Source organism: Arachis ipaensis, chromosome B3, assembly GCF_059453495.1.
Source record: "Arachis ipaensis isolate K30076 ecotype BB chromosome B3, ASM5945349v1, whole genome shotgun sequence".
NCBI classification, from domain to species: Eukaryota; Viridiplantae; Streptophyta; class Magnoliopsida; order Fabales; family Fabaceae; genus Arachis; species Arachis ipaensis.
Genome location: NC_142438.1, coordinates 132,765,280 through 132,780,008, shown reverse-complemented (window position 1 = coordinate 132,780,008; position 14,729 = coordinate 132,765,280). Strand labels below are relative to the sequence as shown.

The 14,729-nt window shown below is 29.8% G+C and overlaps 1 protein-coding gene across 1 annotated transcript; it reads right to left on the bottom strand.

The window, feature by feature from the left end:
* Positions 1–130: 130 nt before the first annotated feature.
* Positions 131–4,163, bottom strand: LOC107631221 (Protein kinase superfamily protein). The gene is made up of 4 exons (XM_016334587.3): positions 3,932–4,163; positions 2,329–3,545; positions 1,591–2,046; positions 131–732 (listed from the first exon to the last, which is right to left on the bottom strand). The coding sequence occupies exons 2-4, from the start codon at positions 3,124–3,126 to the stop codon at positions 460–462; spliced, it is 1,527 nt and encodes a 508-aa protein (XP_016190073.2). The 5' UTR covers positions 3,127–3,545; positions 3,932–4,163; the 3' UTR covers positions 131–459.
* Between the last annotated feature and the right edge of the window lie 10,566 nt (positions 4,164–14,729).

Below are 14,729 nucleotides of genomic sequence, written 5' to 3'. Positions count from 1 at the left end.
CAATAAGCACAAAGTTGAATTAACTAAATAATCTTTGCCGGCTTGTTATGCAGATTTCATTGCATCAATAAGTTTCCTTTAAAAATAAATGACTAAAAGAATGTAGAGCTGGGAGATATTAGACTATAAAGAAACAAAAGAAATATGAGTATTTTATAACTGTATTAACAACAAACAAAAACAGGAAACTGTGATCAAGAAGAAAGACTGTATTAGTGTGTATGCACAATAGGGCAAATAAACACGCTTTCGCCTCAATGTACACAAATCAATTTACCCTCCATAAGAATTTTATAAAGATTACTACAACCAGAGCATTTAAAAAAAATAAAATAAAAAACTTTCTTTTCTTTTCTCCTTTTTCTTCTTGTCCTCTTTTACACTCCAAACTTACCATTTTTTAATTACAATGGACCTGGGGTGCTATCACTACTACAAAAGCCATGCTACTCAGAAGATTCATGAGAATCTAGGTTTAAGTGCCGGACCACTATTTTGATGAGAAGGACTAAGTTTTTGAATCCAATGAAGAAGCCCTTTCTTATGATCCTGGCACAAAGGGTTTTGCACCAGAGTCAAGGTTCCGTCCAATGCAAGTGATGATTCGAATTGTTCTAACACCTTAACAACCTGCCAGAACTCAGGCCTCTTGTCTGGATGCACGGACCAACATTGCTCGATTAAAGCGCGCATTGCAGGTGGGCAATCGGAAGGAATAACAGGCCTTGAATTCTGAATAAATACAAACACAGAAGTGTTAGAATTGCTTGGGCAAATCCTATAGTTTGAAATGTCATAATAATTAATAAGAGAGAAGGAAAATCTATGAACAAGAAGGCCAATCACCCTCAAATTTAATAAGCTCCATTCATTGTAATCGGTATCAGCTAGAATGAAGAACCCATTTGCGTAAAATTATAATGCAAATTATTTCATTTTCTAACTAGTGGACCTTCCCTGCCAACTTTGCCAAGTATAGATGAATATAATTTCTACCACTCCACCACTATTTTAAAAGTCATGCAGCCAAAGAGTTACCTCACCTAGGAATTTTGCTATAAAATATAGTGTGCTTTCAGGGCATCAATGGGATACAAACATAGATTGAAAGTGTAAACAATTGTCTTAAAGACTAGAGGAAGCGTAGAAAAAATAAGAAAATGTATCATCAACTATGTGAAAATCTTGGAGAAAAACAAGGCAAAAACCACGTAAGCATTGACAATAATAAAAGCCATATTGATAAAAGGCAATTTAGATATTAGCATATTACAAAACATATCAGTTAATGGAGCATGCATCGTCTAGCAGAAAGTGAAGTGAATCAGTAACACAAATCCAGTTTTCAATACTCTTACATGGTTGCTATTCAAACAGATCCAAAACAACCACTAACCCCAAATGATACAAAGTGATCATAGCAGAAGGGGGATTTGGATGAAAGAAAAGGCGCAATCATGCTTTTCCCATCCAATTATTGAACAATATTAAATCCCAATGTGCACAAAAGTCTATACATGAAAGAGAAATAAACTTGAGAACTTTACAAAGAGGTTATGCATTAAAAGACTTAATTGCAAAGGAGCATACCTTATTTACCACTGCAAAAGCAGCCTGGATGGGAGTCATATCCTCATATGGTATTGTTCCGGTTACCATTTCCCACAGGATAAGCCCAAAACTATATACATCAACCTTTCTCCCGTAGGATTTACGTTTGATCATCTCAGGTGCCATCCAGCGGTACGTACCAGGGTCGTCAGCTAATAAGTCACAATATGCTTCCTCACAAGCAATCCCAAAATCAGCAATTTTAAGGTGAAAGTCTTCGCTAATAAGTACATTCTCTGGTTTAAGGTCTCTATGAATGACACCTTGAGAGTGTATATATTCCATCCCGCGCGCAATATCCAGAGCAAAAGCAATTAGTTTCTGCATAGAAATAGTCTTTTTCTCCAATTTATGCAAATATGCTCTTAAGGAACCTTCTGCTAGATATTCAGTGATAACACAATAAACAGGTGGTTTTCTGCACGCTGCTACAAACTGTTGAATCAGAAAAAAAAATATATATTAGACAGTTCTCTAAATTACCAGCCTTGATATTACATTAACTTTCTCAACATTATGTGAGCTAACAATCAAACCAAAATACAAGAGAGAGGATGCATAAAGTAGCGTCCTTATTTCTACATCATTGAAGGATCAAGGAACTAATGGATTTGCCTTCCTTGCATTCAACAGAATAACAGATAGTACTCTGTACTTGCACAACCAGAATTTGTGAACATGATGTAAAAAAGAAGGGAAATGGATCAACTTGGTTACCTTTATAACATTCTGATGATGGAGGCGAGACAAAAGCGAGACCTCTCTAATGAACTGATTCTCCAACCGATAAGCCATGTTTCCATTTTCGTCGTCATCTGGCACGCGGATAATCTTCACAGCAACAGGCTCTTCGTTATACATACCATGGTAAAGCCGACTGTGAGCCCCATAAGCGAATCTGACACCAAGGAACAGCTTAGAGAGGTCCACAGTCCACTCTTCAGCTGTTTCCACAGCAGTGACCCTTCCTCCACCATGGTCAAAGTACTTTGTCCACGCAGATTCCTTGCGGTGCTTTGACTTCTCTCCCAATTTCATTGATGCAAGTTGCCCAATTGGACTACCCTGAGGCGATTTTGAATTTGACAACACCTTAGTGTCTCTACAGTGCTTAGAGTCCTGGTTCATTAACTTCCCCATAATTCTCTTCTCCTGGTCTTTCCTCCGAGGAGTGGTTGGAGTTGAGAACCTCTTCTTCTCATGCTGGGCTTCCTTAAACGCATCGGAAAGAAGAGTTACCGGCAAAGGGGACAAAGATCTCTGCCTATTCGTTATTGGATTTCTCTGAACCTGTGACATGTTAGATACAGAGTTTGGATTATAAGGAACTGCAGGTGCCACAGCCGGCGCCGGCGCTGGTTGTGCTGCTGCGGGCCTTGATTTCAGAGTCCCTGAGTTCTGCTGCCGCTGAATGCTGTTAGGAAAAGAGCCCAATCTGGAATACTCCAATCGGTGACAAACTGTGTGAGAGAACTTAGCCCTCCTTATCCAAGAGCTGCTGCTATCTTCATCCATTTTATAACCCCAAAGATCCCCCCCCTAAGAGACAAACTCTAGAACACCTTGCAGGCAAAAATCAAAACTATCTTTGAAGAAGGCTCAACGCTAAAGAGACCAGTTTTCCTCAGACCCATCAATCAAAGACAACACAGTTTGGAGAGTTTGGAATTATAAAAAGCCAAACTTGTGAACAGTAAAAATGAGGAACCATTCAAACCAGAGAAAACCAGGCAAAGGTGAGCTGCTGATCTTGTATGAAAGATCCAGCTCCATTCAATGAAGGAAGATTCCAAAAGACATGAAGAGTTTGAAGAAGAGAAATGCTTTATGAAATCAAAGAAGAAGACTTGGCCTTTGGTAGCGTCCACAGCCAACAACACCCTCTTACCATCCAAATTATGAAAGTCAAAGACCTCCCCACCTTCCGTAAAAGCCTGAAAAATCCCACACAGATACCAGAATAAACTAATCCATCGAAACAATGTATTTAACTTCAAATCAAATTTATTTTTTATTTAAAAAAAAATATTTCTTTTTTAATATTGACAATGAAGACACAGGCACGATTGCGTCCCCCATTGACTACACTAATCAGTAATAATTACTATTAAATAATCACGAGACCATTGAGATCTTATAGCAGATAAACAATTCCCAGATACAGAAACAAAACAAACTACGTCACACAATAAAAAAAAGTCGTCTTTTTATTAGAAAAAAACGGAAAATTAATTAATAGGGAGAAGAAAAGGTTGCTGCTTTGTTACAGTGTTAGAACTGCTATTGTTTTTTTAAAGGAGTCGTGAGAGAGATATTTTACCTTGAAATGGATAAAAGAAAGGGCTTTCACAAAGGTGGAGAAATTGAACCGGCGTGTGCTATAAGAAGCGATGTTTCTGTATTCTGTTAAGAATATGCTGGCGATGCCAGAAAATTCCTGCACCTAATTCCATTTTCCGCAAAGAGAAAGACAGACAGAAAGAAAGAAAGAAGGAGACGATGGACTCTCTTTTTCATTATTATTATTTATTAATTAATTAATTGAACAAATCATAGTATAGTATAGTATATATTATATAAATATGATAGAAATTCACATCCAATTATTTTTATGCGAGGTTATTAATTGAGAATTGTCAATTGTGAGATGATTTAATATATTTAACTAAATAAAAAAGTCTAGAGGTCAATAACTTTATTAAATTTTGGTCAGTATGTAACTGGCTACATATCACAAAAGTTACTAACTAACATTCTTCTAACTAAATTATTATTTAATAATTTAAAATTATCAACTTCATAATAAATCAACTATACTTGAGTTTTTATCGTATATTATTATTTTGTAGTAGTAACGTTAGAATGGTCAACGTAAGGAAATGCTGAAAATAATGACCATAGATTCTGAGATGGAGAATATGTTTCAGAATTAGTAACGGTCATGATTAGTTTTGTGGCGTTGATGGGGATTAGGCCTACGGGATAGAGTAGCGTAGCGTATATGGGTTATCTTGTGAGTAATTGAAAACATTACTAATTTAGTAGTATCTTTAGTTTCAGCTTTCAGGGGTAGGCGTATTTAGATATTTGTTGATTTTCACAATACACTAATATTTTATTTTATTTTATTTTATTTTAAATATAAATTGGATTGGATTATGCTTATATGATCTTCTGCTTTGTTATAATAACCAAACTAGAAAAGCTTATCAGACTAATGTAAATTGAACTAAATATGTTACTATGAAAAAATAACTATTAACGATATAGATTTGTTTAAATTATCGAGATGGTCATAATACAATAACGCTTTGTCAATGGGGTTAACTAACCTTCTGTCTATAATATATTTTTTCCTCGTAAACTTAGAGAATATTTTTTGTTTATTTACATGTGATTGTAATAAATAATGTATTTTAAAAATAATTCTTTAGTAGGCACAAATTATTGTAGCACGTGAAATATTGTTGTAATGTGTATAAAGTTGTTAAGGACACAAAATAGAAATGTCAAATTAATAAGAAGAACAAGGTACATATACCCGATAGGCCGATAACCATAATAAAGAGAATAATGAGAATGAATTCTCTTAATTGTTTTTTTTTTAATTATTTTATTAAGTATGATATTTAATTTTTTTTATATATTTTTTAATTTTATTTAAAAAAATGTATAATAAAAAATAATACTTAATAAAATAACTGAGAAAAAACTAAAAAGATTTATTTTCGAGAATAATAAATAAAATTATCTTAAATATTATATAGTTTTTCTTTATTTTTTAAAAATTTATTTTGAATAAAAAGGATGTTTTTTTATCTATTTATATTTTTTTCTTGGATGAGATTTGAATATAAAACTTGAAAGATGGAAAATAATTTGACTATTACTAGGACTGACTAGGTCAAACTGCTTGTTGTTATTTATTATGTATTTTATTAAATATATTAAATAATTATATATTATAGATTTAATTATTTAATTAGTCTTTATAATTTTATAAAAATTATAATCAAGTTTTTATATTTTTTAATTGAATCTTTATATTATTTTTAATTTTATAATTAGGTTATTTCTATGTCAAAAATATTAAAATTAGTGAAATATTTATTCTAAAAATATATGGTCAAAGATCTAATTAGGTTCTTAATTGTTGATACTTTTAATTTGCAGAAAAATATTCCGTTAATTTTAATATTTTTTACATTAATAATGATCTAATTATAAAATTAAAAGTAGTATAAAGATTCAATTAAAAAAAATATATAAAAAAACCCTAATTATAAGCTTAAGGAAATTATAGCGACTAACTGAATATTTAAATTTATATTATATTTTTTAATTGATATATATAATTTAAAATATTCAATTAAATATTATTTTTATATTTATTTAATTTTATTTCTATTTATATTAATTTATTCTTAAATTAAATATTTTTAATTATACAAATTTATTAAAATAAATATTAAATTTTATTAAACAGTGACAGATAAATAAAAGAGTTCGAAAAGATGTTATACAATAACTAATAACTGATTAATCAGTTAATATAACAAGTGATGAGAGATTTCAACTACAGTTGAATGAGATATTTAGAAAAAAATATTTTGCAAACAAAAAAAAATACCTACGTATATTTATTTAAAATTGTCCAACACCCCTGTGATAATAATTTAAAACGAAAATCATTGTGCCATATTACTTATGCGTGACATAATCAATTTAATAATTACCCTCAAACCTTAATCTATAATTTTTTATGTATAACGTAAGAGTATTATCATGCATTAAGGAAATATAATTACAACTTGTTTTCAATAATTTTGTGAAGGCTGAAATACATGAATTATTGTTGATTTGAATAAAAAAATCTTGGAGCGGATGAGGGCCCTAAGAGGTAGGAAACCACAGAATAAAAAGTCAGAAGAGACGGAGAGAGAGAACTTTTGGTTTTGGTTTTTTGTTTCTTGTTTTTGTTGTGTTCTGAATGAATGAGAGATTGGTAAGTGGAGGAATCCAAGTGTCGCTATCGGAGAGAATAAGGTACGGATAGGATTTCATTTGAATTTACGGTAACGCTATTGCTTAATTCGTGAAATACAATACTATTATAATATTATTATTTGTTTATTTCAACTTTTCAACTAACCACGAAGCTACCTTCGTTGTGCTTGGTTTGGTACGGTTTGCACGGTTACGATACGCTTCCGTTCGGCTTCGTTTGGGCTTCGTTCTTCGCCGGATTAGTGGATCCCACTTGTTAATGGGCCTCTAATGATATCTTAATAAAAACAGAATATAAGTCCAATTAAATTATATAATATATTGCCATCAGTTGGAGAAGGACAAATTAATATGTGGACGTGATTCATGACTTCCTTGGTTTCCCATTGAGAAAATAATAAAAATATTCAACTTTCATATTATTAACGGGTTTTGGGATATTTTATTTACAAATATGTGTATGCTAAATGTATTTAGGTTTTACATTGTCATTATACATCTCTGAGTATACAGACCAAAAAACTATTAAGTATATAAACCAAAAACGGTGTACTTTCATAATATATAAGAGAATATTTCATATTTCAGAGGCAACATAGACAGTTTGCATTTTGAAGGTTTTTTTTTTTTTTTTTGGCAGTACTAGACGGTTTGAACTTTATTGCTATTTGCTAGAGCCTAGTACTAAGGGAGTAAAAAGTAAAAACAAACTTAGCTGGCAGAATGTACTAATGCTGCTTGGACTATTTCATATTTTCATTGGTTGGTCTAATTGGGCTATTTAGTAGCATAAGCCTAGTCATTTTTTCGAATGGGCCCAATCAGTTTATAAACGGTATTTTATAATTGCCTTCAGCTGATATTAAATGGGCCTGCTTCTGCTGTATAACGGGCTCACTTCACATTTCGCCCTCGCTAAGAGAGCTTGCCCAATTGACCAAATTGGATATGAAAAAAACACGCAAATCAAGAGCACCAGATTAGAGAAAACTTCCTGACCCAATTAAAAAAAAATGGTTTTTTGACAAAACTCAAAGAGGACGTGACCAAAAATTAAAAACAAAAAAGCTCAAGAAGTCACCTGACATAAATGATAAATCAAATAAAATTGAATCACACTTAGTTTAGTGGTAATGATCTTTGTCTTGCAATAGATGCACTCGGATTCAAGAATTGATTGAGGCCAATAACAAATGGAAACTCTTAGTGTTAATTGCGTGAATGTATAGTATACGGATAATTCGATCATCAACGGACCAAAATCGTTCTGAGTTAATTATACTAAGACCTGTCCAAAAAGTTTTAAAAGTAAATTTTTTGAGCTTTTGACTTATGAAAAATAGTATTATTAATATTTGGTGCAATTTTTAAAATTAAATTGCAGTTTTTTAAGAAACTATTTAGGAGTTTATAGAGAAATTAAAAAAAAAATAACTTCTCTCATAATACTACTATTTTTTATCATATTTTTATAAAATAAACACTTTAAAAATTAGAAATTCAAACACAAAATAATTTATTTATAAACTACTTTTAATATAACTATTTATTGTTTATGCTATTTTTTCAAAAAGAGTTTAATTAAACTACTTACTCAAATTGAACCTAATTTTGTGCCTAACGGATAATCCGGTATCCAAACCAACCGGCTTATCCGATTAGGTTTAATTTATATTAATTCAAGAAAATATTTACTCCTCCATTTGAGAGACCAAAAGTGACAAGTTCGATCATAATGGAACATGTGCAGACCATAAGTAAGGCATTTGAGAAATAGATAGAGTAGGAGAAAAGTAAAAGAGGAGCCAATGTGCATGGGCATGGCTAATGTGGGATATTGCAGCGCATATATATTAGAAAAGGAATAGGGGAGCTGATTTTTTTGGTGAAAGAGAGTCTTGACAAATTATCTGAATTCATTTTGTGAATTGCCCTTATGGTAGCTTAAGTTTAATTTTATGATGATGTAAGAGATTGTGTCAACCCTAAAGTTCCTGTTCTATAATTCTTTTTTGGGCGCTAAGTGCCGATGATAAAATATATTTTTAATGATATATTAGTATATGTTCTCGTGTCCTGCACGGGATAATACATAAAATTATATAAAAAAAATTTATTAAAATTTAAATAAAAAATTTATAGTAATTATTATTATTATAAATATTTTACAACTTAAAAATATTAAAAATAATTAATATTTATTTTAATTAATTTGAATTTGGTGAATGATCATCTCATTTGTCTGTTTAAGTAAATATTTAAAGTTCGAATATCGCCTTATGTGTATAACAATCCATTAGTTAGCGACAGACCTTAATAAATAAAGCATCAATATGTGGTGGATTAGTCATCGACTTGCCGAGTTTGGAAATTCATAGAAAAAATTATATTTGTCTTTAAAATATATTAATTTTCCATTAATAGCAATACTTATGGACTTTTGTTTTGTTGAAATTTACTTGGGACAATTTTAATTTGTTGGTATCATTTTTGAAGTCAAAACAATATGATCAGTATTGTTACTTGTTAAAACTTCACATTTTATGAAATGATTATATTTCTAAATTTTCAAATTCATAAACTTATGTCATTACAAAAGTTATTAGATCAATCAATTAATATTTCTTGGTAACATAGTGTACCGAAACATCATCGTTAAGTATTAGTTAGTGTGAAGAGAAACCAATAAGAACTTTTGTTATTCAATATATAATTTATTCTATTGAAAAATAAATTAATATTTTTTAAACTTGTAAATACATTTTTTTCTAATTTTTTACACTATTTTATTTGATAATATTTACCATTAAAAAATAGCAAATGACCATACTATTTTACAATATATATGATGTACAAAATAATTTCTTATCTTGAAATTAATTCTGGTTACTGAAATGAAATTTAAAATATTTTTTTTTATTTTCTTACTCAAATTTAAATTTAAATTTAGAATTGATTAACAACTCATCTTTTTAATTTCAATAAAAAATAAATTGGTTCGATATAAAATATTGAGCATTTAATAATTTTAATCATTTAAATTTTAATTATCAAAAATTGGATTAAAAATTAATTATAAACTTAATAATCGATAATATATATATATATATATATATATATATATATATATATATATATAATATTAGTACGTAAATAATAATATCCAATGTATTAATTATTTATTTTTTTGGTAGAATTAATGTATAATCTATTGAGGATTAATTTATTATCCAATTTTTTTTTCATAAACTTTGTAATATGTGAAATAGTGATCTTATTTTTTATTATTATTTAAGAAATTCTTCATAATTTTTTAATTACGTAATTAACTTAATTCATAACCTTTATTATTACTTTTATACTAAAAAAATATCAATTTATATTATTTACATATTTTTTACTACTAATAAATAAATAAGTATTTGCACTATTATACTTATTATCCTAGATAATGACTTAAATTATTTATTTTGTATGTTAAATAATATTTTATATGTTAAATTTATTAAATATTAAGATGAAAAAATTGTTCAATAAATTATATAAATAGTCATTACAAAAAAGAAAAAAATATATATATCATATATAATAATCCTTGATATATATAGTGCCATGTATATATTAAGATTATCTATTTTAATTATGTGAGTAATTATTGTTATCTTCACTTTTTCATTACATTAGAATATAATATTTAAAACTAAAAAAGAGATAATTAATTTTTCTTAATTTGAATTAAAAAATATCTTATAAATATATCCAACTTTTATATATACTAAGTGTTATAATATTAAATAGTATAGTATTTGCTATAACAATGACTTAAAATATTAATCCAAGATATATTTGGGCCTAATAAGACCTCAATGCAAGCAAGATCAACTAAAATTTATTGTTAGGGTCCCAAATCCGACTTAGGTTCATTACCTTAAATGCCCAACGCAGATGAAGTCCACGTGTCCCCTCTTAAATCGGCTTAAATTGAATCTCGTTACTAATTAGATATGGTAATGAGTACTTAGGGGAGCGTGAGAAGCACCCTTCCCATCCCTCACTCCTATTTAAAAAAAATGTCCCGTTCCTTCTCTATCATTACAAGTTCTTATTTAATTACTCTTTAGGGAACGCAGATCTCATCAGGTATTTACGAATATTCTTTGAAAACTTTTGAAAAAAATTAACACAAAAAATATAATATAATCATCATAAAATAATTGATTCAATATAATTCAACACAATTTATAACATATTTGTTATAAAAAATAACATTTCAAAAGGAGAAAACATAAAAACATATTCCAACATAATAACATAAAATAATTTTTTGGGACGATACTAAGCGACGTAGTGACGGACTTGAGAGGTAGAGAAAGTGAGTTAGAGAGAGAGGATCGATACTGAAAATGAGTTTGGAAGAAAAAGGAAGAATTTGAATTGGAGGCAGAAATTAGGGTTACTAAATTCAAGAAATAGATTTATGTATATATAAATTAGGATAAATTAATAATTTTATATTCGCGTATATTTAATAGGTTTTATGGGACAGGTACTTATGTCCATGTCCCATTAGAGTGACAAACAGAAAAGCCCGCCCTGTCTTGCCAAAATTCCGCCATCTGGAGGGCTGACTTGCCCCGCCTCGCCTAGTAAGGCAGTCCTTAATTTCTCTCCCGTCCCGCCCACTACAAAAAATGAAATTTAAAATGACATCTATATTATGGCGGTTCTTTAAAACCACCATAATATTCAAGTATTATGGCATTTTATGATGCTGCCATAATTAATTTGAATAAAATAGCAATTTTTATAAATTATTTGTTTGAGAGACAAATGAGTAAAGTCTAAATTTTACATTTTTTGTGGATGCTTACAATAAAATAATTAATTTATTCTAGGAAGGATGTACTGCTCAAGGTTAAAGATGAATACAACAGTTACAGAATATACTGTCTTCCTTAATTCTGCTCTATCAAATTTAAGGATTTTCTCTTGTATCATATATAAACTATAATTTGATTATGCTAGATCTTATTCCTTCCCGTGTTGCTTGAGAATAATATATTTGCTTTATTTATTTACTTGACTCTTTTTACTTTATAGGAAAAAGTTAATTTTCAAAATACAAGCATTAGATCAGTTGGGTGTTGACTGAAAAAGGTTAATAAACAAAATATTTTAGACTCTCTCTTTCTCTCCCTCCTTTCCTCTCTCTCTCCGAGTTGCTGACCCTGTAACTCACTAACTTGCCATGTTCTTCTCTTTAACATGCAGTGGATGATGTTAATGGCGAAAAGTTGATCTTCTATAATTTTAGAATGATGAAAAGGTATGTTAGTGTCTTTTCTGTTGATTTAAAATGTAATGTGGTTTTACAAGTCAAACATTTTAAGCTTGGTGAGATGATTGGCTTTGCTATTATGTTTACAATATTGGTCCAAATATCCGGGAAGGATTATTGGAAACTTTCTACGGGGTTTATGAGAAGAATCCAGATAAGGTAAAGTAACATTTTTGTGGTGGTCTCCCGTAACATTTCTCAAGTTATTTACTGAGTGATGAACTATATATATTATTTTGTAGAACAACTAGTTTGTAGTGATGAACTTATTTGCAATCTATTGCAAATTTGACCTTGCATTCTTCAATTTCAATTTTCTACAGTTTTGAAGAGCGTCTAACTGCACAAAGGAGAGAGAGAGAGATGGCAACAGCTGAACACTAAATTTGCAAATATGCATATAGTTTTTATATTCAAATGGATAATGCAAAGATTGCACAATGGTAATTGTACAAATGTCTGCTATTTTATTTTTATTTCTCGTTTTATTTTTTGGATATTTTGTAAACTATGATGATTTCTTGTTTTGTTTTGAAGCTGATAATGATGCTGATATCAAAATTGAAAGCGAAAAGGAAGAGAAAAACAATTAGAAGAAGAATCGATCACCCTCACCCCTTAGTCGTAGGCAATATGGCAATTAGAAGAGGAAAAGGAACTCTCAAGAAAGGAATGGTTTGAAGACAATGAGTGTTTTGATATTTAATACTTTATTTGTATTTAATACTTTATTTAGAATTAAAAAATATTATATTTAATACTTTATTTGTATTTGAGTTATTACTTTTGATTTTTAATACTAAAAAATTATATATCATGTTTAATACTTTATTTATGAATTACGTAATATTTTGTTTATGGGTTATGATTTCTTGTTATTGTGAATTTTAAAAAAAAATTATTTATTTAACACGGTAAAAATGACGGTTAAAACTACTTTTTTAAACGATAAAATATCACTTGTAGCCGGTAAAAACGGCGGCTTGTAATGTTGAGGTAGAAGACCTTTTCTTCTTTGACACCGAGGGTGCATCCCAGGCGAGTAAGCCGACTATCTCTTCTAGTCTACCATGAACGGACTCGAAGGATCATGAATTAATACTATGTTTCAAGCCTTAATACCTTTCTGACTCTCCCACTTGTTTGTTGTAGACTGAAGAGTTTCAGCTTGCTGTGTAATTTCATAAAGAAAGAAAAGTGTGTAAACCTCAGCGAGTCCGGGTTTCAAACTAGCTTCCTGACTGGAGCGGAGATTCTTTGAACTGAATGACGACCGTAACGAATGTCGGCGCAATCCGAAGGAAATTATGCAGAAACTTTACAGTTTCGAAGTAACGCGCTGGCTGCACTCTTTAAAGGAAAATATTTTCCAATAAGGATAGCCTATCCTATAAACCTAGAAAGTCAAGTTTTTTTTAGCTCTTTCTTTCCCGATTGGTTCTGTGTCAGGCTTCCGATTATATGTTTATATATGTTTATCTCTCTATGAGACAGATCTCTCGCAAACTCGTCTCACTAGTTCATTCTGTAGTGATACTAGCAAAGAAAGAATATCTAAATAAAGGAGCCTAGAGAGGTCTTTTTGCTTGAATCGATAATGGCGGGACTGATTGACCTGTGTCACTTCCTTGCATCAACAGAACTGCCATTTTAAAAGTGAAACGTTATTTTAACTCGGTAAAAATGGCAGTTTCAAATGCCGTTTTAACCAATAAAAATGCCATTGTCAGGGTAAAAACAGCGGTTAAAAATGCCGTTTTAACCAACCAAAAATGCCGTTTTAACCCGATAAAAATGGCGGTTTCAAATGCCATTTTAACTAACCGAAAATGCCACCCTACCAAGGTAAAAATGGCAGTTCATAAACGCCGTTTTAACCAATCAAAAATGCCGTTTTTACCCTGAAAATAATGGCGGTTTCAACCGCCGTTTTAACCAACCAAAAACCGCCGTTTTAACCTGACAAAAAATCGCCGTTTTAACCTAGGAAATTGTGGCAGTTTTCCGAAAACCGCCGTAATAAGCAGAATGGCGCCCAGAATTACGTCGCTTCCTGAAACCGCCGTTCTTGATAATAATGACGGTTCAAACCGCCGTAAATACAAAAAAAACCGCCGTTTTAACCAAATTTTTTTGTAGTGGCCTAATGGTACGCTGGCGGGTTGCCGGGTTCTCCTTTTTTTATAAACCATTAAATATTAAACGATATATATAATTTCTAAAAACATAAAAAAAATTATAATTTTTAAATTCACGCACATTAAAGTCTTTTTAATTATAAATATGTAATAAACATAATTATAAACTAAATTTATTGAAACAAAATAATAAAACCAATATTGTCCAAAAATTTGTAAAAAAATGATCTTGACAAAATAAAAGTTTGGCCCAGCAGAGAAGTCTGCCCTAATAATTTTTTTCTAAAATTTTAGTAATTTTTATTATTTATTTCTTTTTTACTTTTATGATCTTTTGTCTTTTCTTATCTTTTTTGTTAACTAAAGATCACAAAAATAAAAAATTAAATAAAAATAAATAATTAATTAATTAAAATTACTAAAATTTTAAGAGAAATAAAATTTATCATTATAAAAAGATTTGGTTCCTCTTCTTAAATATTATAAAAAAAATTTGTCTTTCTTAATAATTTTAGTATTAAAGGTCCTTTTTAATAATTAAATCTTTCTAAGTTCTAACAGTCCTTTAGAATAATTTTTTTATTAAAAAATTATCCTATTTTAATTTAGTCCTTAATTCACATGATTAAAATTTA